A 25564-nucleotide genomic window follows, 5' to 3' on the forward strand; every position below is an offset into this window, starting at 1 on the left:
TGCTTGACATTCTAGGATGATGAAGTGCATATAGTGTGTTGCTGTATGATCTGCTGTGACAGTTGAGCAGTTGTTGGTCACATATATGTATGTTATTTGTTATCTCTGCAATCATCATGTTATCAATGTATTCTCATTATATTTGCCCCTGGGCATTTTCACAAAACATAGTATGTCTCAGTGATTATGACAGCCCGTTTAGCTTGCTTAGCTTTCATTGTGAGTAAGGACACACAGAATTTGCCGTTGTACAATTGTTTAGATCTGTGTTCTGTGACCTGCCAGAAATAGAAAAGTTAATCTAGTGTTTAACTTCTTGAAAGCCACAATAACATTGTGTTAGTGGATAATGAACTGAATATACACAGGAGAGATATAGGAAACTGAAACACCTGAAAATTTGAGAGTGATTTTGCAAGGTGAGATGCATATCGTAGCAACCACATAATCATCCAAATTGCTGTGTTGACAAATTGACAACTCTTAATTAAACTATGAATTGCTTGTCAAACAATATAATTCACCAGAGGCTATGACAATGATGCAACAACGCAAGCAACAATAGGTTCCTCTCTATTTTTTTTTACTTTCTGTGATTTGCGTTTTATGCTTGTCACAGATCTTGTTTCTTCCTTTCTTTTTTGAAAAGAAACAATGTGTAAACGACGCCTATACTCCAATATTAAAAATTGTCTTTTTAGGTGCTTCGGTACAAAATTTAGGGGAACGTGGCGCACAGTGAAAGTTTGTCGATTTTTTGTATTTTTGTACAGGAAAGAAAAATTTGTATTTTTAACTCCACTGGCTAGAACAAATCTTGTTTTATATTGGTCATACAAGATGAACGTTATTTTTGAAGAGATACTCCAACAAATTGTGAAAATATGGACAGCTAACTCTTGTAACTGTGTGTCCCATGCTCGGGCAGAGTGTTACAACCATTGGGGGAGTATGACACCAAGAACATACAACGAATTAATTGATGCAAAGTCAACTTTGAACTTGTAGCAGGGCTCGAGGCTTCTGCTGGCGGGAGCGCACCGTGGGGTAGGCAAGACGTCAACAATATCGCTCCCATTTAGCAGTGCCATATCAGGAATGTCAAGATCAACAAACGAATTCGGTCTTTTCTTGCTCTGCCTCAGTAAACTAACTTTGTATTCCACCACAGTATTCTCTCCTGTCAGAAACACGACTTTATGTAGAAGCCGTACTATTCACCGCCCTGGAGTACACTACTTCAGTGTGCCCCATGTGCTCTCGTAACACCGTGCTCCATCTACAACTATTGAGATGCGCATATCAGCACGTGGCTGAGCGTGAGCAAACGGCATGTTATCTTTTGATCCTAATTCTGAGTTATTCCACTTTCATCTACTACAGTCATAACACGTAGGATTCAAGTCACTATTGTTGTATACCATGAAGGAATGTCATGAAAATATTTTTACCTCATCGAAATACATCCGCCAATATGATTTGCCTACCGATTGCTTGCCGATTTGCGTGAACTGATGACGATGTCGCACTGTCTGACGGGCACAGTTACAGTTTCAGGTTTCTAAGGTTCCCGAATGAGGCAGATGTCGGCAGTGTAACACTCTGCCCCATGCCTCATTGTGCCTCACGTTCCCCTACCTGAAAGTTACTGAGTGCGTTTTTACAGGGAATGCAGTTCATTGTTTATAACCTGTCAATCGGCATGGCAGGATACCAATTGCTGTGGAACATGCTCTTGAGAAATGCTATTTTGGGTGCAGGACTAAGTCATCGCTCTTGCTGTCTCTGTCTGCAACTTCTGCACACAGCACAGAAATGAGCTGGCTGCTAGCAATCAGGACCACAGAGACTTGGCTGCAAGATTCAATTAGTTCTCCTGGTCTTTGGCCTATTTGAGCTAAACCTTTAAATAATGGAAGAGCAGCAGCTGGATGTTGGCAGCAATACAGACTCTGTGAGTTACACAATTTGTTTGTATCCCTTTTCATGTATTGTCACCCGATCTTGCTGCTCCCAGCAATGGAGTACATGCTTTTATGAGACAAGACAGTGTGGCACAACAAGCATCGCACACCATCCATGCACTTTGTTGCTAAGATGTATCTTCACACCTTCATTTCTTGTATTTGCATTTAGCCTGGTATTGATGGTTAGAACAACAACCTTATTTTATGATGACGATTGGGGAGTTTCGTCGCTAGTAATGGCTAGTAACCACGTGCCACCTTATCTTACTTGCATCGCAGGATACAACAAGTCCGGGGAGAGGCAGCCCTGCATCACAGCCGAGTGATGCAGGTGGGCAACAAGCGTTGCCTTCATCTGCAGGTTCCGCTCTCAATAGTGCTACAGTAGTAAGTGGAACACCTCGTGCTGGTGGCCTTCGTCGTAGGCGGCGCGGGGCAGCTGACTGGGAAATTATGCAAGGCCTGCGAAGTGGTCAGCGCTGTGATGATAGGCCTAGCAAGTTTGAAGGATACCTTCTGAAGAGGCGCAAGTGGCCTCTCAAAGGATGGCACAAGGTAGGCCAGAAAGTTCTCCAGGTGGTAGGCAAAGTATTGTTGTAACATTGTATGCAGTAGACTTGTTAATTCAAGCAGATTTCAAATTTTTCTTTAGCCCGCAATGTTTTCAATGTATTGCAAGGCCGCTTCATTTGAACGGCGCTTTTTCTGCCTTATTCATACTTTTTGTTCCCTCGTAAAGTGGAAGGAACTGGTTGCTTTTGGCTGGCATTTAAGCTTTTGTTTTGAGGACTCGTGCTGACTAAGTAGTCAACAATAGATGAGTTTCTATTGAAGGCCTTTTTATTTCTAGACTGTTGGATCGTAAACTTGATTAACGAATGTGCTTTATATGTGCAGCTACCTAAGTGACAAACCATAATTTTGTCCTACGGCATATATTTAGATGAATTTCTGATAATTGAAATAAAAAACTGTGGTCGCCTGGACTTTGAATTAATGAGCATGCTGTACATTGAAAAAATATAATGCAAGGTAGCATATTTTCTGAATATCCTATATGAAGTCTCTAAAAGATATGAAAAATATACGAATTATATTCTTATTAGAAACTCTGTCTTTCTATTCCCATCCAGCGCTTTTTCTGCCTGGACAAAGGAATGCTAACATATGCCAAGTCATCTACTGATGTAAGTTCATTACCTTGATGAGGATGACTTTGTTGTGTGTTTGTTGCAACCTGGGTCCCTGATTTTGAATGTTCCTTCTATTGCAATAGATGGCCAAGGGCAAAATTCATGGATCTGTAGACCTTGGACTGTCAGTGCTATCAACAAAAAGCAAAGGAAGACGAGTTGATATTGATGCTGAAGAGTTCATTTACCACCTAAAAGTAAGTGATTTAAAGAAGTTTGATGCTGTTAGTTGGTATCTTTTGATGGACTCACAAAGGCTGGATTTGCACATTGGCCCTGATAGTATTGATCTAACTCAAATTTTTAGTGGCAGTTGGTAAAAGGATTGTATGTTTTATTCACATGCTCCCTACCATAAAGTTAAAAATTTCCATGAAAGATGATTTACCATGGCCTGTTACGTTACAGTAGCTCTCTTCCCTGTAACGGCTTCAGTTTGAAATACATAAACCTGGCTCAAGTGACTGCAAGAAATGGTTCTTCATGATGTAGTCTGTTCACACACACACAACACAGTGCGAGGCAGCGGCATCTAGTGAACAAGATGGAAAGTTGTGTTTGTCTATTTGTGTGTTTCAGCCTCAGAACAGTTACTTCCCATCGTGTTCACTAGACGCTGCTGCCTCGCACTGTGTTATATGTGTGTGTGTGTATGAGAAGAAACGCAGGAGAGAACGTGATGAGAGTGAGCGTGTCCTGTTAGTTGAATGAGACCCCTTAGGTTGGGTAGTCGTCAGAAGGCAGATGCCAGCATTGCGTAATTGGTTAACACACTCAACCAGCAATCGAGAAATGCGTGGTTCAAATCCCGCCGCTGTCTGGCTTTTTCAACGACTGCCATATTTCAATGGTTCTCAACAAACTTCGTCCTGTTTGTCTCTTCGTCCAGCATCTCTCAGTTTTTGTCCGTTATACGTTATGCATAGAGCCTGAAGTTTTAGGGTTTTACCCGATTCTTCCCCGAATTTGCACCCCAAATTGAAGGTTGCCTCTTTAGGGTGAAACCCGATTTTTCCCCAGCAAATTGCCCTCACTGGGATCTCTGTAGGAACGCACTAACTTACTTGTTTGGCAGGAAAATGCAGTTACATCACCGTTTGTACCAAACTGCTACAGTTAGTTTGAATAACTGAGCCCAATTTCTCCCTGAATTTAGCGTACTGGAAGGTTTTTCACCCAAATTTGCATGAATTTAGTGCACACGTTTATTTACCCGATTTTTACCCCGCCAAATGTAGGAAAAAATATCTCCCGAAAACTTCAAGCTCTAGTTATGCATAAGGCCCCGGGTTTTCCACGATTCTGTGATTCCGCGAAATTTCACGGATTCCGTAATTCAGCGCAGAATCCTTCGTTTAGCTCGGAAGTTAATGGAATCCCTTATTTTTAGGCGCGTGCAGATACTCGAGTTGTCAAATTCGAATCGAATATCGACCACTCGAAGTATTTGCAAATCGAATACCCAATATTCGGGTTTCCGAATAGGGGCAACACCTCCCAAAGTCAGGCTTCACCTGACGCCTCCCTGCATGAGGTGAAGCCTGCTTTACAAATTTGCCCACGCTGCAGGACCAACACAGACAGATTGTAGTTTAGCTTAAGATAACGTTAGCCCAATTTATTGTGCATACTTCACCTGAGGAAGGGGCGGTGTCTCTCCTACGTGCAGTTTAGCGGTTACACGGGGGGATTTTGATTTGATGTCTGGGAGGTTGCCTTTAAAAAGTTCACTCTTAAATAATGCCTACAGCCCATGAACAAAAAAAAGGGTGTCCTAAAGATTTGTAACTTCTCCAGGGCACGTATTGTAAACTCCTTCCTATAAAGTTCCTATAACAGGTGTCCTCTAGCAGGTATAAAATGATCGCAGGTGACAGACCACATCAGAGGAGAACACAAGATATCATGTATATAATGCTGAGCCACAACAGTGCTTTGAATCTAATTTTATAAAATATTTTTTGTTCCCACATTATCCAAAAAAATGAAGTGTTTCTCCTTCCAACCAGCCGTTGACGGTTTTCTGCGGAAAACCGAATTTATAAGTCTGTGCCGCAGAATTTTGAATTTGATGCAGCAGAAAGCCAGGAGCCTTAGTTATGCTCCAGTTAGTATGTGCCCTGTTTCTCCTGAGAAGAACGCAAGCAATATGATTAGATCTGTGTAGCCACTGTGAAAATATGTGTGCTATCCCCATAAAATCATTGAGGATCCATTTGAGTGACTTTTCTTCTTACAGCAGAGGGGTTTTACTCACCGCATGATGACTCGGTCATCTCTAAAGTTACTAACACTGCTATGTTAATCATAAACTTTTGAATAAAGGATGTGTTTTCTTTTCAGGTGAAAAATCAGGCCCAGTTTCAGCAATGGATATCTCAACTTCGTCACCATCGTCTCTACCGCCAGCACGAGATAGCTTTTGGTAGCCGAGATGCGCCTAAAATGACTTCTCCTGTAGCGGAAGATTCTGGGTCAATGGCAATGACTGGAGGTAAAGCTTCTTGCTGGCCTTCATCCTTGTGCTGTTATGCTTGTGACAGGGCAACCTCAAAATGTGCCTCTATGTGTGATATGAAAGGGAGCACATTCTCACTTAGCCTACAGTCAACAACTCACCAGTGTTACCGTGACCTTACCTACAACAGGCTTTCACTAGCAGGAAGTTGTCGTCAAGATACAGCTGATCCACAGATACCTTCTTGTAGCTGTACCACTGAAAAGAAAGAGAGGAAGCCATGTTTTCCTACACCTTGGCCCAGAAGTCAGAGATGTCCTCGGTGTACTCAAACGACAATGGCTGAGCGAGAGAGGAAACGTTTTAGGAAAGCAAACGACTTGAGGCGTTCAAAGATCGGCATTGCGGGGCTGCTGTCGCTTACGATGAGGCTCAGAGACATTGAGTCGTCGACGGATGTTGCTAAGAGGTCGTCAGAAACTACAGCTTCAGCCAATGTCTGTTGCATACCGGTTGACTTTGTCCATCATGAAGCTGCTCATAATGAAATTGCGGGGGACCAAAAATACACAACATGCGGTGTTGACACAAATGAGGGCACTGTAATGTTTGTTCCAGTAGAAGATCAAGTTACTAGTCACACTGGTGGCGTTAATCCAAATGAGGTTGATGGCGTTTTTGTTTCTGGTGCACAAAGTGGGAGCCGCACGCGGGAGATTATTAACTTCTTTGAACAAGCAAGTGTTACAGCTCCACCTGCTACTCGAATGCAGCACCATCAGGGTAACAACGCCCCCCCGCATGCAGAAGGAGAATGCTCCCCACGTATAAGTAGAAGAGCCAATGAAATAGGCATTGACACTGACCATGGTAGCAAGTTGAAGATATTTGCATGCAATTCACAGATTTCTAAGCGACACAGAAACTGCCCTCAGCAACATTGTTGTTACAACAGCAGTGGGACATCTTCTCATGACCGCAGCTCTTACAAGAGTGCGGTGAATGGCGAAAATTATTTGCCACCCCCTCCTCCTTTAAATTCGGACCAAGGTGAGGTCTTTCTAATGAAACGAGACTTAGGCCCTCTACAGTATGACCATGCAGACTGTTTGGCTGATTGGACAGGCAGTAATGCAAAATTGCAGCAGCACTCGAGGAGCAGTTACGTTTCTAATGAGCAGTTCCTTACTAGCTACAGTACAGTGTTTAGGGAACCAAGCCTTTTTACTGGGTCAAGCTTTAAAACATTAAGTATGGCAGGCAGCACCACGGACAAAAATGCTTTACCCAACCAACCCAACCTATTAGAACGCAGATATAAGTGCCTTAATCCTTCTCTCACTGGTGTAAAAGCTTGTAGCACCTATTCTCATGATTGTCAGGAAAGGCAATGTGAAACTGGGGAAAAGCCGTGTACTCGTGACAGAATTGTTTCACAAGCAAATGTCAGACAAGGTGTCAGTTTTTCTGCCCAGAACAAGCGTTCCATATGTTCATATGACCAGCAAGGAACAAGATCTCGACATGGTTCACACATCAGTGACATGGAACATGGTCTCTCCAGGTGTAGAATGTTGGGTCAGACCAACAGCACACATGAGGTTCCCATAAAAATTGCAAAGTCACTGGGTGGCACCAAAAGAGCGGAACAATTTCAGGGCAGCTTATTGAAACTTGATACAATGCAAGCAAGGACAAGAGATGGTCAAATTGGAGAGGGGCTACGCAGAGGTAACCTGTGTAGCGAAAATGATGTAAAGAATGCCCTGTCAGCAACATCAGATGTAATTCCCAAGAGAGTGAAAACACCAAGAATATTTTTGTATTCTCGATCAGACTGCACTTTTGTGAAGGACCCAGTTCACTTTCTTGAGGTAAACAAGGGCAAGATTGAAAAGCATGATAGCTGTTCAGAAAATTGTTAATTGCTAGCGTGACAACAGTAGTTTGCTTTCCTTTTCTTTTCCCTTGTGTGATTGTTATGCTAGAAATTATTTACTTGCTGTTCATACAATGCTCTTTTCTTGCCAGTGAATAATTCATACAAGTGAACTTGTTATTCAAGTTTTTACATGCACTTTAATTTTAGAATAAACGATATAGTTATGGTTTCTGTTTGTTTTTGGGCTTTGGCATCCTTTTGTGTCCTATCTGTTAACAACCATTGCCATAGCTCATGCTCTGTCTGGTTACACAGGGTAGTTCTCCAAGGCGCAAGATCAGGATACTAAGTCTGTGATGTGTGAAGTATGATTTGATTAACCTGCATTTAAAATTTGTAACTTCTTGGTTTAAAAATGTAATAATTCTTTGTTGTTTCTACTTTAATTACTAACTCAGGTTTTCTTGTCTACAGTCACATACCAATACTATTTTATGTCTGTGGGAAGATGCATTATTGGTGAAAAAGCTCAAAGCCAAACACCCAGGCACTTCCATTATATTACTGCGGTTATGTCTGTGGTGTAATATTGTGGGAGATACAATTGCAATTTTTTTTTTTTTTTGCAAAACAGTAATTTTGTTCTCTTTCTGTTATCCGTATATTGTAACAATATAATGAATAGTGACATAATTTTTGTCACTGCAGCACATACAAATAAGCAGTGTAGTGTAGTAAATAATAAGTGTAGTGTTACATTGCAGAGTAAATATGCCTTGAGTTAGAATTCTTCATTGTTATTGGTTTATTAGATTGAGAACTATTCTTTAGCACATTGTAATTGGAGGTATGTTATCCTTCGAGTCAGTTTCCTCATGCAACTGGATACTTTTGCACAACACTCACTGAACATCTCCTTCCAATGATAGCTGGCATCAGGTCAGGCTATACTGCAGGCATATTGCAGAATAATTTTAGATGAGTGTTGTCACAATATTATTTTACCGTCAGTTATGTTATGAAATTGTGCGACCTACTATGTATTGTACATAGATCCTCTGAGACAAAGATACACAGGTTTTGTGTGATATAACCATTTTTATGCTAATTCTTCAAAGTCTTAAGCTTGCTTAGTAGTAGTAGTAGTAGTAGTGGCAGTGCAGAACCATTTTATTCTATTACAATTTCTGAAGCTTGCCTGAGTGAACATAAAATAAAGATATCACAACAAGCCCTCAGCATCTGACTGACAGAAGTGCATGGGTAGATAAAGTATTATCACTGAAAACCACCTATTCTTGATGAGCAAAATAAGTACAAATCTTTCACACAACATTTTAAAAAAGGTAGAGGCTGCAGATTGGAATCTTTAATTATAATTTGTTGCTTTTAAGGAAAAACTGCACCTCTTGTTTGTACACAACAGCATTGAGGAGAAAAGGGCAGTTATAACTAATGTGGCTAACAAAGCTAATAAATTCCCCTGCTAATAAATAAATTAAATGTGAAATGAAACTGGGCTTTCTCATTTCTGCACATTAGCCTTGCGCTAGCTTCAGCCGTGCAGTTATCTTTGTACTAATAAGGATTGTTTAGTGTAAAGTAGAAATGCGGGGCCTTGTCTTACTCATTATTTCCAGGTGTGGTAAGTTTGCATTTTGATGGCATGATCTAATGAGCTTTCCTTCTCAGCTGCAAAACACTTTGTGCAAGTATTACTGTATTGCTTATTTTTGCAAACGTTTCATTTTTGTGTAAGGAAATTGCGAACCTGGATGCATTAGTTACCACTTGTATATTAGGGACTTCTTTGATATGTCTTCCCTGGTGTATTACTTAAATTTTGCATATTTTTCATGTGCCTGTGCTAGTGTAGAATTGCACATAGGCTTCTTATCTTTGGATTGTCTTACCACTGTAGCATCTCACAGCAGGCTTTGTAAGATGTATTGTGTTTTCACTACGACCTGATTACTTATTTACTGGAAGTGCCCTAACAGTTTTTATTATATCAATATGGAAAAGCTAAGTACATTGCTAAGTGTATATGCCAACCAGGATGTATGCTACTTAAAAACGTGAAAACAACAAACACATAGTCATTTTGTATTGCTATGGTATATCTGGGTCTCTCTTATTTATTATTGAAGGTCTGGAGACAAGTATCTCATCCCCACACCTGCTGGAAAGCACTCGTCTCATACGCAGTCCACTTAATCAACAGCAAAGCCGGGTGGCCGCATGGGTGTTGGATTCTGCAGCTATAGAACATGGAAACAAAGGTACAAAGCATATGTGTGCTTCATTGTTTTCTTTATTTTTTGTGTTTATTCCTATGGAATGCATTCTGTCTGTTGGGAGTGGAAGAAAAAAAATTTGATTGAACAATAAAAATTCATGAGTGACTAATGTAATCATTGTAAACATACTCCACTTCCAGATGCCTCATTGCTACAAGAAAAGATATTTCAACTTACAAACTTGCTTCAGCTGATAGAAAGCAGCCCTAGTACTGCTTCTTCAAATTATCTTGAGGTAAGGCAGCCATGTTGTGCTTCCCACTGCTGTCTTACGTGTAAATAAGTGCTCTTTTATAGTGAGGTAGACTCCTCCAAAAAGTATATACAGGTTGCTGTTGCTGTTTTTTTCTTCGTTACAAAATTTTTGTAAAATAAACTGGCCGAGCAAAATAGATGCCGTTTTTGAAGTTGAGTTATATGGCCAGGCGAACATTCTCTCAAAGAAAGTATGTAATCACAAGATCACTAATGACCTAAAATTCATTAATTAACTCTTTAATGAGGGGATTTCGCACAAAAGCGATACAGCAGAACGGGAGATATTCCTTGTTGAAAGCCATTCCATGTTTAAAAGCACTTAAACGCCCGCGTGTGTTGAAATATCAATCACTGAATTCGCTATGCAAATAGAGCCGAAATAAGAACTACGCACTTTTCGAGCGCAGAAGTGATGCGACCTTCGCCTTATCGGGGTCGGAGAGCAGTCTATCTGGCCAACAGATTAGCTCCTACACCAATCGGCTCCATCGCTCCAAAGCACGTGGCCCTCTCACGTGGATTGCCTGTCGCTCTTTCTGCGCTCGAAAAGTGCGTAGTTCTTGTTTCGGCTCATTTGCATAGCGAAATTCAGCTACAGATATTTCAACACACATGGGCGTTTAAGGGTTTTTTTAAACATGGAATGGCTTTCAACGAGGAATATCTCCCATTCTGTGAGCTCACTTTTGCGCGAAATCCCCTAGTTAAAGAGTTACTTACTGAATTTTAGGTAATTAGTGATCTTGTAGTTACATACTTTCTTCGAGAGAATGTTTGCCCTGCCATATCACTCAACTGAAAAAATGGCATCTATTTTGCTCTGCTAGTTTTTTTATAAAAATTTTGTGACAAATAAAAAAAAAGCCCTGTATTTTGCACTTGCAGATTCCAGAGATGGAGCACGGAACCACAACAGGACAAAAGAAAGATCGCAAGAGATTTTACCTTAAACGAATCAAGAAACACAAGAAGGACGCAGATGCCCCTGTAGCACATCCCCTGCGAGCTAAGCAGGGACAGAGTGTGGAAATCATGGTGTCTCAAGAACCACCAGGGGTACCCAGTGGCAATGACATTTCTGCCAGTGTTGACAACCTGACAGAAATGAACCGCATGGAGAAGACTGTGAGTACATGTTGTCAAAATGTTTGTAATGTGACGTTATAACTGTGCATTATGGTGATGAAGCTGTACAGAGGCAGATCCAGGATGCTGAAGGGGGACTGTCCTGCCTTGGACAGCATGCTATAACACTACCAAGGTCAATTAAAACTATGTAACGACAGAAATTGAGGGGGGTCAGGACATCAAGACCCCCCTCCCCAGATCTAGAGCTGTAATGCCTACATAATTGTGGATAGTTGCTGCCATGCACCAGTCACAACTTATGCACAGTTTCAAGAAACACCAGCAGTAGAACACAGTGCTGCGCAGTGCTAACAAGATGAAGACTTAAGAGAGGGACACAACACATGCGCTACTTCCAACACCTTATGAATCCTGTCACACCGGCGCCTTATACACCACCAGCCACCTACCGGTTATTTATTTTACTCCTACACGTGTTGAGGTATGCCAGTTCATTATCAGACAATGCGACGGATGAAATACTGACACAGGCCTCACCCAATTCCTTTATCTTTTGGGCCGCTATAATTTCATGAGTGGTCCTGTCATAACTCCATCCGATGCACACACACACACACACACACTGGGTCACTGCAGGTTCACACCCACACTCTGCAATGTTCCACTAACCACCCACCCTGGAAGTTCTTAAACTTTAGCCAATGCTCCTGCAACCGATCATTTAAACAGCGCCCAGTCTGTCCTGTGTATGATTTTCCTACTAATAGTGGCACTTTAATTTTTAGACGTAGTGTCTTGCCACTTAATGGCATTATATTGGAAGTAACATAGTAAATAGCTTTTTTGCATATCATACGTACACTTGGCAAGTACAAGAAATTTATAATAGCATCCTCCTGTAGCAAGTGCTATTTCCGTGTGTGGTTTGCAGTACATTTGTGCGCCATTGCAGGTCACACAAACATTTTGGGAATACTTTGTTTTTCTTTTTCTTTTTTTTTTCAGTAGGCAAAAATTTTTTTTTTTCAGTTTTCAATTTCAGTAGGCAAAAATTGTGAGCCATACTTGCTAAGAGAAATTTGTGTATAGTTTTGAAGAAAGCAACGTTTACGTTTAGGGCTACAAACAGAATCTCGGTTTTGTTCAAATATGGAAAACATAATGCCTAACTATTTTAAATACCCTTTGGTTCCTGCACATTATAAGTCAACTTCTCATGTTTACTTGCATGATGGATGCCCTGTCTACTTTCAGTGAGAATTTTTCTTTATTTTGCTTAATACGTGTATATAATTTTGCAAATCTATCTTGGAAACTTACGGGGTCAGTGAGAAGTGTGGCACAAGAATTTTTCATCTCAGGCCACTCTTCATTAGTGTGTGCTCCTTGAAATACTTGAGTTTGAAGGCATTGGCCAGGCTTGCTAGTTGAAGGCTGTCTTCAGTTGCGGATCATTATGGATACTGCAATTGAATATGCAGACATAATGATAAATCAAGTTGAGTTGTTTCCTTTCAAGGGCTTTCTCCCACTTTCTTTCTTATTTTGCAATTGGAGAAACTCTTGATCTGATAACTTCCTTGCTATGCACATGAACACAGGAATGTCTAATGGGATGCCTACATGGACAGGAAATGCACCTGGCATGAGTCTTAAATAATGGCGAGCTGCATGTTTCAATCTCATGCAAAAACAACTTTCTGTGGAGCAATATTCATTCAGTAATGTTATTTTATCAATGTTTGTCCTCAAATATTCCAATAAAGAAATGTGCTATGAAATAAAGAAATGTGTAACATAACATGTAACATATATACTAGCAAAAAATTGCATGAAATATAACATTTGAAGGCTATGTTCATGCAAAGTACTTGTGCTAAACACATGCAGATGTAGGGCCAGCACAATTGCAGTGCCTCCGAATTGCAGACATGAGCATGCTCAAGCTCATGTGGCTGTCCTTTTCAACATTTCTACTGACAGTCCTGTTGTCTGACCAAGACAAACTTAAGTGCTGATGGTGCTCAATCAACCGTAGCAGATCGTCAGTTTGTGTTTTCTTGTTTAATATGAGGTCGCTGGTCACTGTCATGACGTGACCATACCTCTTAATGAGCTATACAGCTGTGATTTGATTCAGATTCGATGCAGAAAAGCTTTGCTCTGCATATCTTGCCCAGCAAATACAGTGTGACTGGCCATGTTGGCTTGTACATTTGTTAGGAAACACAATTTGTTGTATGTGTGCTTAATACACGTATACCATGTCTGAATGTGGTTTGCATATTCTGGCATCTGTAGCTACTGTTTCCTTTCTTTCTTGCCTGGGTCTGTACCACTGCGTCGTACCATGTGTTGAACTAACTTTTGTTGTGTCAGTGTCTTGCCTTTCAATGAAAGTGTGGGGACTTTGCATGGTCTGGAAGCAGCAAGAAGGTGCATCCCTGCTGCCAATTCGTGACATGGGCTACTTAAGCTGCTCTCACCCTTCGCTAGCATCGGAGAGTACAGTGCAGAGCCAAGCAGCAGATTCAACCTCCCTCGTATCTTACTGCTCCTACGACTCGGCAGGTGTCTTCCGCCACATGGAGCAGTTTGTCTCTCTTGCCAAAGAGGGTGTGTTTGCTTAATTCAGTTTGTGGCTGTGTATAAGCTCTGTTTCAAGTGTGCTGCCTGCTGTATAATGTGCTAAGGCCATCTAACATTTTAGTGCATGAAATACGCCGGATCAGAAATTAGTTCAGCACGTCCTGAAAAGGAAAGTTTGTTGTCTGTTGTTTGTCAGTATTGCCACGGTCCCTTGATAGCTTTCTGGTCATGCAGCTCCATCAAAAAGTTGGCCTGGGAGCTGCGATCGGAACCCGGTAGAAGCTCCCGCTCGGGCCAGTCATGGGAACGGCAGATGCAGTGTTGTATTTGCGCTTTTTCAAACATCCTACAAGAAAATTATTTGTTGTGATGGCTTCCTGCTACGTTGCAGCAGCTATAATGCAAATAATCGTTTTATGTTCGACATTTTTTTTGCGGAAAGCTGCTGCCGATCACTTCGAGTGGCATGGTGTATTGTTGCGAGTCTCCTTTCTTCAAGCCCTCAACCGGAGATTCTGGCGCCATTTATGTGCATAGAGCCCGGCGGTAAGGTGGTCCGTACTTTATTTAGCGTGTAGAGGACTTTCTACAGTTAATCGCAGATGGTTAATGCGCCGATGACGGCGTACTAATTCACGCAATCGGCCGATCGCAATCACACCATTCTCTTTCACGTGGTACCAGATGACTTACTCGCAGTTGTTGCCGCGAAGCTGATGGAGACAAAAGTATAGTTTCTAAAAGGATCTCGACTGACTCAGACATGTCACGAAATTTAGCCACTGTGTCCTTGTCATTTACCTCTTGTTTCAGTCATCTCGTGTCAACCTCATTTCTTTTCCGAGGCTGAAAGGAATCGCCGTGTGCGCCATGGAACGCCAATGGAACAATGGTGTGCGAGAGGAACCGCCATGCGTGAATCAATCTCGAGCAGCATTTTTATCCTGCCATGCTAAACAACTTTAATAATACGTACTTTATTTAGCGCATAGAGGACTTTGTACAGTTAATCGCAGACAGTTACATGACCGCTTAGTACTTGACGCGATTGGTCGATCGCGATTACACGATTATTGCACCAGTTAACATCCCTGGGAGCCAAGTCGGCTCAAAAGCCCCAGTTGCTTGAGCAGTTTCCTTTAAGATTCTATCCATAAAAGCACTGAGTTCGTTGTTGGTGTCAACGGCGCACACCTTCTTTTTACGGGGCCGTTTCCCTGGGCTCGTTGTCTGACGGAACGGCTGCTAGCATGCATGCTACTAGCACATGGTTATCGCGCGACAACAGCCGAAACACGTGTACTGCAATGTGAGTCGCAGGCGTTTCCCTCCCAGGTTCTGATCGCAGCGCCACCACACAGGCGCTCCAGTCCCTGGGCAAAGCTTCCCCATAGAGTTTCGGAGAAGCTGCGTGACCAGGAAGCTATCAAGGAACCGTGGTATTGCCATAGCAAGCTTCAATAACCTTGATTCAATATTTCCGTTTTTTCCTTCTTCTTTTCTTTTCTTTTCTTTTTTTTTTTCTAATCAATAATCACCTTCTTACTTCTGAACTAGTACTAAAGTCAGTGCCCTAATGCTTTGGCTTGTCTTCACGTTGACATCCACTTAGCTGATACCAGCTTTTTTTAAAAATATTTTATTTATTTGTTATTCCCCTCCACCCTCAAACATATTTATAACCGGTTGCCATAACATGTCGATTAGCCTACTAGTGAAATGGGAACAGTGGATGTGTGTTTACCAATATTGAGATTTAACAGCATGACTGTAGAACTAATGCAGCGACTAGGACACAGCCAGCAACTGCCACTGGCAAACACAGGCAGTTGCTGCGTGTGTCCTTGTCACTGTGTTACTTCTGCTGTCATGCCATTAAATCCCAGTCAACTGGCCCACCAGGCTGTTCTCTCGCAATATTGAGACTTTTTCAAATGCCAATATATTTAGTCAGCGTACTTGTTTCTTTCCAGTACATGCAGGGTTACGGACAATGCTTCGTAGTCTGCAGACGGAACGGGAACGCTTAAAGCAGCATTTAGAAGCAGAACCGCCATCTAGTTCTGGAAATGCAACACTTCTAGCATCTCTTAAAAACTCCTTGACTCAAGTAAGTTAAGTTCCGTATTTACTTGCATGTTGGACGCACTCGCGTATTGAATGCACCCTCAACTTCAGCCCGGAAACGCTGGTACTTTTTTTTGTTTCTCGCATACTAAACGCGCCCTGATTTTAGTTGCACAGCTGGATCGTCTCGCGCAGCGCTAGTCAGCGTATCTCGCTCACGCGGCAGCTCGTATCACAGGAGTCAACGAGAACGAGCGCCTGGCGCCAGAGTGATCAACGACGAATGCGACGAGCATAGACGAATATTTCGTCCGCGCTCGATGGAACAGAAGACTATTTGGTGCGGGCAAATCGTGAAAATGAGGGACAGTCGCAATGGTCGATTTCGATAAGATTGCAGCGGATATCTCGGAATAAAACGGGAATGAAGTGTACCTTAAGGGGGAATCACTTCTGCGCAAGACAATAGAGAACGTTTGTTCGCGCAGCGCTCAGAAACAGCGTAAAATATCGTCAAAACAGAAGTACTGGCGTGTTCTCCTTGTTTTGCCCTCGTCAATGACACATTTTGTAGAATTCCAGGACTATCCATTGATTTGTATTGAGCCCGAATTCGTAAATATTTTAGTGTCCGACGCTCTATCGAGATGGCAGCACATGTTCGAGACGCACCAAACTTTAATTTATTAAAAATCAAAGGCTCAACCTTGTCCTCTAAAAAATATGTCTTTAACTAGAGAAAAGCTAAGAGAACACGCCAGTACCAGTCTTATGATGATAGTTTAGAGCGTTCACGTGTCTTGTGCAAACGAAAATGTTTGTGTAAAAAATGTGTGCCCTATACGTGATACATTATTACAACATGGCAATGTTCGGTGATGTTGCTTTTCTCTATGTCAAGCCGGGATCCCATAACATGCGACGAGCGACACATTACAGCTCTGTCGCTGTCGCGGGTGCAGCTACCCAATCCATTTCCGAGGCGGCAGCAGCTAGCGACAAAACTACATTTGCGAGAGAGAAAATTAGTACTTTTCAATCGATTATGCGGCATACCTGTCTCAAACATCGTGAAGTTTCGATTGAACCGCCGCAGGAAAATAAACGCCTAGAGAAATTTACACTACCGTGAGTTTGTTACGATATAATGCGTCTGCGGTGGCGCTGCAGTTCTATCTATGACCACACAATGTGCAATAGATTTTCGTCACACGCGATAACCATCGATTCAAACGGCTACTTTCCAGCTACAAGCTCGAAATTTCATTGTAATAAAGTTGACTTTCCACCCACGCTACACTGCTGCCCCCACATCTCTGTGCTTTATCATTCGCTCCAGTTACATATCGCCAAATCTAGCGGATTTGAGCACACGCCAGGCAACGGTCACTGGCGACAAGCAACAAATATCTATGGGGAGTAGATGCAAGATTTTGTATCCGCGACGTAGCTCTTTTGTCGCTAGAGCTTGGGTACCGCCAGCGAATTGGGGCGCATGTTATGGGATCCCGCCTTCACCGTAGACACCTCCGGGGAGAGAAACTACATCTGAAAAATATATCTTTGAACCACATTACAGTTCAGCATCATTTATGATCTTAATCAGTCTTGTTGTCCATTGACATTAATAAATTCAATTAACCTCATGCAGGCTTTGCAGCAAAATTATGACCTGAGAGCTCGCCTCCAGAGAATTCACGAGGAATCAGATTTGGTGAATATTCCACTGCCCGAAAGCCCAGTAACTGAAACCTTCGATGAACAAACGGTGAGCATGCTGGTAATTGTTTGGTGCCCGCACACGCATAGCGTAGTCCTCACCCCCCATTGTGCTTCAGCTCGTGCATCAACCTGTGCAGCAGTCATTGTCCCACGAGAGCTCATCAGCATTGTCAACGTCCGAGTTCTTTGATGCGGCAGAGGAGCTGTCGCATAGCAGCAGCTCATCTGAAGTGTCAGAAGAGGAGGAAGATGAGGAGGAAGAGGGCAGCTTCTGCAGCGAAGTTTCAGACGATGGCACAGAATATGCCCCTGGAACGCAAGGTGCTGGTGGTCCCGTTCCAACAACCCAGGGGCGCCGCTCGAAACTCCCTACACCCAAACCCGATACAGGAGACATGAGTTTGTGGAATCTGCTGTGTAAAAATATTGGCAAAGATTTATCCAAGGTCTCCATGCCAGTAACCATCAACGAACCTCTCAACATGCTGCAGGTGCGTGCTCATTTGTTCTTACAGGGGTACTCTAGCTTACTCAGATACAACTAAATACACCTATACTTAGAAACATTTCCCTGACAGTTCAGGTATGGTTACTACCGGACGTATCTATGATCTTCTCTCATGGTATAGCTAGAAAATTTTAGTATTAATATTTTTAACTCTTACACAAACGAGATGTAACTTGCTAGCCTTCCCGATATATTTCTTCCTTAATCGGTATGAAGCCATGGAGCCGTGTTGCAGCTCACCATTATGGTTTCTATCACAGAGACTATGTGAAGAGCTCGAGTACAGTGAGTTGTTGGATAAAGCTGCTGTCACAGAGGATCATTTTGAACGAATGGTAAGCAGTGTCTTGTTGGATAAATGAAGTTACAACAGTGTTGTTTAATTACGATCCTAATAAAATGCAGGTGTTGGTGGCAGCATTCGCGGTGTCTGGCTATAGCTCATCTTACCATCGTGCAGCTCACAAGCCCTTCAACCCACTTTTGGGTGAAACGTACGAGTGCATACGTGAGGATAAGGGTTTCAGTTTTATTGCGGAACAGGTCAGTTATGCTCCATCTCCAGCAGTGCTGTATCAGTATAATACGTTTTATTTATCTAATATATGTGAACTGAGGGTGGACTCATGTACAGTCAGGTTTGCGGAGAAAATATGAAAAGGTGTGAACGGAACAGGATGTAACCTTCACTTACCTACATATGGGTGGACATGATGAAAACCGGTTCAAACAGTCATTTGGACCTAGATTCATTATGTTTAGCTGTCATGTACCCTATGCAGCACGCACATTCCAAAGCATTTTGCCAATCATCAAATGCTGATTTGTATGAATGAGAGTGAAAAACCTGATCTGGCAGTCTAAAAGGTCAGTGATATGCTCACCTACTAGTGAGTATGGCATAGCATTGATATTTTACGTTGATCTATTGGTAAGCATGAAAGCTGTTTTAGGAAGTGTGAGATACAGTTTTCCTAATACGCCTTCAGAAAAATGCCACGAAGAAACCTTAGGAGGTAACGTAAGGTTACTTTCCAAATCTACGATAATTCTTGCAATATTATGAATGGCTCAAGTTATGATTACCTAAGCAGCAATAGAAATATGTTACTGACACTATGATGTATGTTTCATTGTGCAAAACATCACATATAAAAGCCTAAGAAAGTATAATGTACTCTAGTTTGGCATAGGACAGGACCTACTGCAAACATCACTTGCTCCAAAATAAGAATAAATGTTGTGGCAGCGCATTGTTACTTGTTTGCAGTATAACAGTATTGTCACAGATGACACAGCTATCTATGCTGCATAGAGACATGTATGGCAATCATAATGTTAATCACGAAGGGAGTCATTACTATTACTTGCTTTTCTCAGCTGCTGAGTGGGAATGCTGCTTTGTGTGAGATGCAGGGAATAAGTAATGTGAAAACTAAGAAAAAAAATAGTAAAATGCATTGTGCCAGCTGGTAACATTTCCTCAAATTTCTATAGGTTAACCACCACCCTCCAGTTTCAGCATGTCACGTCGAGTCGAAGAACTTTGTACTCTGGCAAGGTAACCAGAATGCGTCTCTTGCTACATGTGACCATATCCTGGAAACCGAGGGAGATACAGCTGATTTTTATTACAGATGTACGCATTAAGACGAAATTTTGGGGGAAATCAATGGAGATCCTCCCAGTGGGAACAGTTCACCTTGACTTGCCAAGGTACGAAATGGGAATTTTGAAATCCTGACAGAAAAAAAAAACTCTGCATGTATAGAAACTTCACCTGAGAATAGCAAATGTATACTGCTTTTCATAGTGTGTGAGGGTTCACAAGTACACTATAAGATGCGATTCTTCCGTTTATGTTGCAGCTTTGGAAGTCATTATCAGTGGAATAAAGTCACCACATGCGTCCACAATATCTTCAGTGGTCAGCGTTGGGTTGACCAGTATGGGGAGATGACAATCCGTGATGTAGTGCATGATGTCTCATGCAAACTGACTTTTGTAAAGGTATTTTGCTATTATTTTACTTTTACATGTCAGTCCTTAAAAGCAGTAGTCATTTCCCATATTTGTGTTGTTCGTGTAGGCAAGCTACTGGTCAGATAAACGCCATGAAGTGTTTGGTACAGTGATGAATAAGCAAGGAGATGTGATATACAATCTGTCTGGCCAGTGGACAGAGGCAATCTATTGTGGGAATGCTCCTGCAGCAAAATGCATATGGAGGCCCGGTAAGTAAATCTGGATTTTCGTTGAACGCTACCGAGGCATTGTTTCATTTGACTGTACATTATGGTGGAGCAGAAGGGCCTAAAGGCCATTATCTTTCCCAATATTCCTAGTTCAGCTTCTGTGGAGCCTCACTTGAGGTCTCATAAGGCACGGGGCAAGAAAAAAGTGTGCAGTGCACACTCATTGTTCACCACAGCCATAGATTTTATTGCCCAGTCAGATGGGGAAACACTTACAAACATAGTACAGTGGAACCGATCTTCAATATAACGATAACTTCGATATTACGAACAAAATTGCTGCTTCCCTCAGCTCACACATTTAAGTACTACACGTAAACGAGACTTCGATATAGTGATCGCTGTGAAAGTGTTTGCTCACATAGAGCGATCAGAATTCTCCCAGCGGCCGGCAAAACGCGCGAAAAACCGATAAGCAAGATTTTATTTATTTCATTGAAAGGAAATTAAGGAGGCATTTTCAAGAGCCTTAGCCTCCACGAGCATAAAAGTGAACGCGGTGCGTTTAACTGCGCATAACTGATGGGGAATAGATGGGTTGCTGACCGCGTGACTTCCAAGGCGCTCATGAGAAGTAGAGGAGGTTGCTTCTTTTCCATATTGTTCTCTGCCCTCAAGTTTTTTTGTTGTTTTTTTCTGATTGGCTGTGTGCTAGGATGGCGTCTGCGGTTCCGGTATGCATTGATAAGGAAAGGCACATTGTTCGACTTCATGTTGCACGTGTTTGTACCGGTGCAAAACCTCATTGCGATGTACCATGCCTGCCATAATATTAGTTGGCAGACAGTTGCACGTAGCCTCTCAAGCTTGTGCCGATGAACTAATTGAGGACACTGCCCGTGGGCGAGGCGCGTTCTAAAGGACACAGCGCTTCCGGTAGCGATTACGACACTGGATGACAAACAACAACTGTGCTGTCAACAAACATGCATGTTCAGCAGCGTTCTACTTGTGCTGTTCTACTTCGTTGATGTGATCCCGACCAGCGATTTCACAAAAGTTCATGTATAACCAGTGTTGCACCCGTTACCGAAATATGGTATCGTGATACTGATACTCGTTACTTGAGTAAAAAGTATCGAAATACCGATATCGATACTTATTTTGTAAAGTAACGGAGTACCGCCACCGTTACGTTAAAAAAGTAGCGCGATACTTTTGTTTGAAATACGGAGATGACCCAACATAGAAATATCGCTTACGTGAACAGTTTTGCAGTGAAAAGACAGCATATTTCATATGTAGCTCGGAAACGTTATGCTTGACTTTTATCAATAGTAGCTGGTTCTTGAAATCGTCTTCTGCCATTTTTGCAAGTCGTGGTCTCTCCGGCAGCTGACAGAGGCCAGTGTGACAATTACGTTAGTGTCAGGCCCACACATACCATGGAGTCCAATGACCAAAGAATCCTATCCGAAGTTAACAATGCCACAGTGTATGTGAGCGTGACTCAGTGCTACACGGCAGCTTAGCAGTGGAATCCAGAGCGCACTGTCAAACTCTTGACCTCTGTTCGTTGACCTCAACTCTTTTGTTGAACACAGCATGGTTACTTCCTTCAGTTTCAAAGAAAAGCGGTGAACACGTGTTTGGTATAATTCCATAATTCCGGTTACGGAGCACGTAGGCGTGTCCACAAGCTTCTTGTCGAAGGCTATAGGCGGACCATTGACAATGAATACGAGTGAGAAATATGGTCGGTGAAGAAAGGGTGGAGTACTAAAAAGTATCGGTATCGGTAACGATAAAGAGATCGCGTTACCATAAATTTGAAACGGAAATACTTTTTCCGATACCGACTTAAGAAAGTATCGCGATACGCACTCCGATACGGAAAAAGTACCGATTGCTGTAACGGCGTTGCTTGTACCGGCGATACGTACAGCACTGTGTATAACACACGAGTGCTCGAGCGGATGGTAGGTTGAGCTTACCTGTGGTGAAAACGAACTATGGGAGGGTGTCATTTTTGTTTTGAGGAGTCTGTGAGTGGAACCAATTGTCTCATGATATTATAAGCATCCGTCATTTTTCTTTGTTTAGAAATCGGGTGAGGCATTTATTAACTCGTAATGCCGCTTAATTTGCCTGGTTTGATTAGTTATCTCTTGAATTCAATTTATCTGTCCTTTTCTTTTCTTCTTTTTTTTTAGTTCCTTGTCCTGTTAAACTCCTGACTAGTGCTCAATTGACATTTAGGTACTTCTCACGAAGGAACCTTTAACCGGGATTTTCAGTCTGGTTCCTTCAGTTCTATGATTATTATATGAATGAGTGAAAATAAAATGATTGATTGATTGAAACAATTGATTGAACGATACCCTGACCTAACGATCAGTTTTCGTGTCCTCATCAATCTCGTATAAAATGGACTTGGCTGTACTGCATCACGCAGCATATTTACCGCTTGTTTCACTTTTGAACACAGGGTCCATGCCTGAAGACTTCGAGCTCTATTATGGTTTCACTCGATTTGCCATCGAACTGAATGAATTGGATACTCAGATGGCTAAACTCCTCCCTCCTACTGATACACGGTTTAGACCAGATCAAAGGTATGCTTCTCTTTGCATTACAGTTATGTACGTATTGAGACTTTGCAGTAGTAATCGTCAGCTATAGTGGAAACGTGTCTGATGATGTTCAGTTGTATGAGGCACATTCCAAAAATAAGGGCCGAGTAGTTCTAAAAAGTGATTGGCAATGACGGTCACAGTGACATTGACAACATGGCTACACACCGTGCTTGCACAGTAGCTCCAACTAGTTTATTGGGCACCTAGCTGCCATACTTTCATCATTCTGCTGTTGTTTGCCTTCGTGTTGTAGTGAGTAATGACATCTGTGAAAATAAACAATCCTGCGAAGTGCACCGGTGATTCAGTTTCTTGTCACAAGAGGTCATAATGCTGGGAAGATTCACTGAATGTTCTGTGAAATTCTGATAATCTGAAACTTTTCTGCCAAAGTCCACTGCGACATCGACAAGACGGTTGACAGGAGTAATGAGTGGAGGGAAAGAATGGAAATGATGTCACGGGTTTGGGGATGGCTGTACAAATGTTCATGATGAAGAGAGGAGTGGTAGGCTGAGTATTCCAACTGAAAACTTCTTGAGCATGCAAATGCAAAAGTGCGAGAAAATTGTCACTTCACAATTACATAGGGCTCTTGTGTGCAGACTGTGAAACGGTGTGCACGATGTTTTGCAGAATTTTGACAGACGCATATGAATATAGCAAGAAATGGGCTAGTCAGTACGTTTACTATACTGCCTAACTGCGACGTACAACAAACACATAGAACTCTAGACAGTGCAACATTGCTGTCTCGTCTTCTATGTGTTTGGTGTACGTTGCAGTTCCATTACCAGTCACAATGTAGAAGAAGAAAAAAAAAATCTGCTCTCCAAGAACGCATGTGCAGATGTCACTTTGTGGTTTTTGTGAGCTTCTGTCAACATTCACTACTGATCATTCAAATTCACTAAAGGCGACAAAGTTCAAGCAAACTTAGTCTGCATGAAAAATCATGGCAGTTACGTTTTGGAACTAAAAAGGTGTGCTTCTGTTTAATTTCATGGAGCTGGGAACAGTCATCACATTGCACACGTGTACTGTGAAACACTTTCAAAACTGGGATGTGTCATTCAGAACCAACGTGTTGTTCCCCTTCATGACACCAAACGCCCACGCACTGCTGACTGCACTGCCCAGATGATTCAGAAGTTCAGATGATAAATTTTTTATTAAGTACCCCCCTTGCAGTCCTCTTGCACCTAGGGACGAGCACGTTTTTCTGCACCTCAATAAGTGACTTGCGTCTCAACAATCCAAAGAAATTGAGGGGTTGAAAATGGCAGTACTGGACTGGCTGAACTCCCAGGATGCAGAATTTAATGCGCAGGGCACACAAAAGCTTGTTCCACGGTACCGAAAGGGCTCGGAAAATAACATTGACTACATAGAAAAATGGAGTGAGAATGGATGTGTTTGTAACCACTGACCAATTTTTATTACACTACTTCTGTTGTTTTTTTATAACCAATCGCCCCTATGTGCCTCGTATAACTAGCAAACTTTGTGCTTTGTACAGCTCCCGTCAACCTTGATAATAACACTGGAAAAAATATGGTCTCTTTCCTGAGCGCTATTACAGCAACCCTTGGGGACATGAGGAAATCTTACTTGAACAAAATTACTCTGTTAGTTGAACGCAAGGATTTTGTTCATTTAATATTCCCCCAGGGTGGCTGTTATCACGTTCAGAAACGAGACCGAATTTTTTCCAGTGTTATTATTAAGGTTGAATGGGGGCTGTACATATTTAGGGATTTCACTTGGTGGGATTATGGCTTTCTCTTCTACTTCTTTAGACTCCTGGAGGAAGGCAACGTTTCAGCTGCGGAAACAGTGAAGTCTCAACTAGAACAGTCACAACGAGAACGTAGAAAAGCAAGAGAAGAGGCAGGGATAGAATTTCAGCCAATGTGGTTCAAGTAGGTTTCCAGCAGCTTCAGATAAATACTTTTTAAAGTACTGTATATGTAGTAATTTCAGCGAAATTCGCGAGCGCTCTTTTCTTCGTGAATTTAAAGTTCCGCGAAATATTTGAAGCAAGGACAGAAAAATACTCGAACGAAATATGTAAGAAATTTTACCCAGGACGCTGAGGCAACTTATGTACGCGGTTTCTTACGATATTACGCTGCGTGCCACGATGCCAATCGTGCCTGCTCGATGCGGTGACAGGAATGACGGGTCACGGCAATTCGGCAATGACCTAGGCACCAACCGAGTAAGGACCCCCTAATCTCAGCCCTCTCAGTCAGCAGGGCTCAAAAGGAAGAGGAATCCAGCGGGTTATTACCCAGTTGTGATACCTTTTGTTAACTTCTTCCTGGATTTTCAAGATGGAGGGTCAACGCACCACGGTACAGCGAATTCAAGGTTCCGCGAATATTTGCCTGATCCTGGCTCCTCACAAATTCGCGGATTATTGAGCCCGCAAATTTAACTACCTATACAGTATTTCTTTACAAGGAATAAATAATGGTGAAAAATATCACTGTACATTTCATCTGTGCTACAATGTGGCTTTCTCATTATGGTCACATTAAACTAAAGTAGTGCGCTAAGAAGTGCTCTACTTGACAAGCAGTATAATGGCAATGATAATTTGTGTCTTTATGTTGTGAGACACTCGGATTATGGGCAATGCACAGAGTGGGCTAACTACTAATTAAGTAGTTAATCCATACTCAGTGGATTAATTTT

At 42.1% G+C, this 25564-nt stretch overlaps 1 protein-coding gene across 2 annotated transcripts in view; it reads left to right on the forward strand.

Moving 5' to 3' along the window:
* Nucleotides 1-25564, forward strand: part of LOC135377578 (oxysterol-binding protein-related protein 6-like) — a 34696-nt gene that overhangs the window by 1862 nt on the left and 7270 nt on the right. For both annotated transcript variants that reach the window (XM_064610100.1, XM_064610101.1), the window contains exons 2-21: nucleotides 1761-1954; nucleotides 2247-2522; nucleotides 3101-3154; nucleotides 3244-3357; nucleotides 5504-5654; nucleotides 9651-9782; nucleotides 9941-10035; nucleotides 10944-11183; nucleotides 13577-13763; nucleotides 15710-15846; nucleotides 17455-17571; nucleotides 17642-18016; nucleotides 18294-18368; nucleotides 18439-18576; nucleotides 19531-19594; nucleotides 19671-19749; nucleotides 19902-20043; nucleotides 20123-20267; nucleotides 22717-22843; nucleotides 24664-24786. In XM_064610100.1, coding sequence (XP_064466170.1) covers nucleotides 1913-1954; nucleotides 2247-2522; nucleotides 3101-3154; nucleotides 3244-3357; nucleotides 5504-5654; nucleotides 9651-9782; nucleotides 9941-10035; nucleotides 10944-11183; nucleotides 13577-13763; nucleotides 15710-15846; nucleotides 17455-17571; nucleotides 17642-18016; nucleotides 18294-18368; nucleotides 18439-18576; nucleotides 19531-19594; nucleotides 19671-19749; nucleotides 19902-20043; nucleotides 20123-20267; nucleotides 22717-22843; nucleotides 24664-24786 — 2813 coding nt within the window. In that variant the 5' untranslated portion in view covers nucleotides 1761-1912. The remainder of the gene's footprint in view (nucleotides 1-1760; nucleotides 1955-2246; nucleotides 2523-3100; nucleotides 3155-3243; nucleotides 3358-5503; nucleotides 5655-9650; nucleotides 9783-9940; nucleotides 10036-10943; nucleotides 11184-13576; nucleotides 13764-15709; nucleotides 15847-17454; nucleotides 17572-17641; nucleotides 18017-18293; nucleotides 18369-18438; nucleotides 18577-19530; nucleotides 19595-19670; nucleotides 19750-19901; nucleotides 20044-20122; nucleotides 20268-22716; nucleotides 22844-24663; nucleotides 24787-25564) is intronic.

This window comes from Ornithodoros turicata, chromosome 1, assembly GCF_037126465.1.
Source record: "Ornithodoros turicata isolate Travis chromosome 1, ASM3712646v1, whole genome shotgun sequence".
Classification (NCBI taxonomy): Eukaryota; Metazoa; Arthropoda; class Arachnida; order Ixodida; family Argasidae; genus Ornithodoros; species Ornithodoros turicata.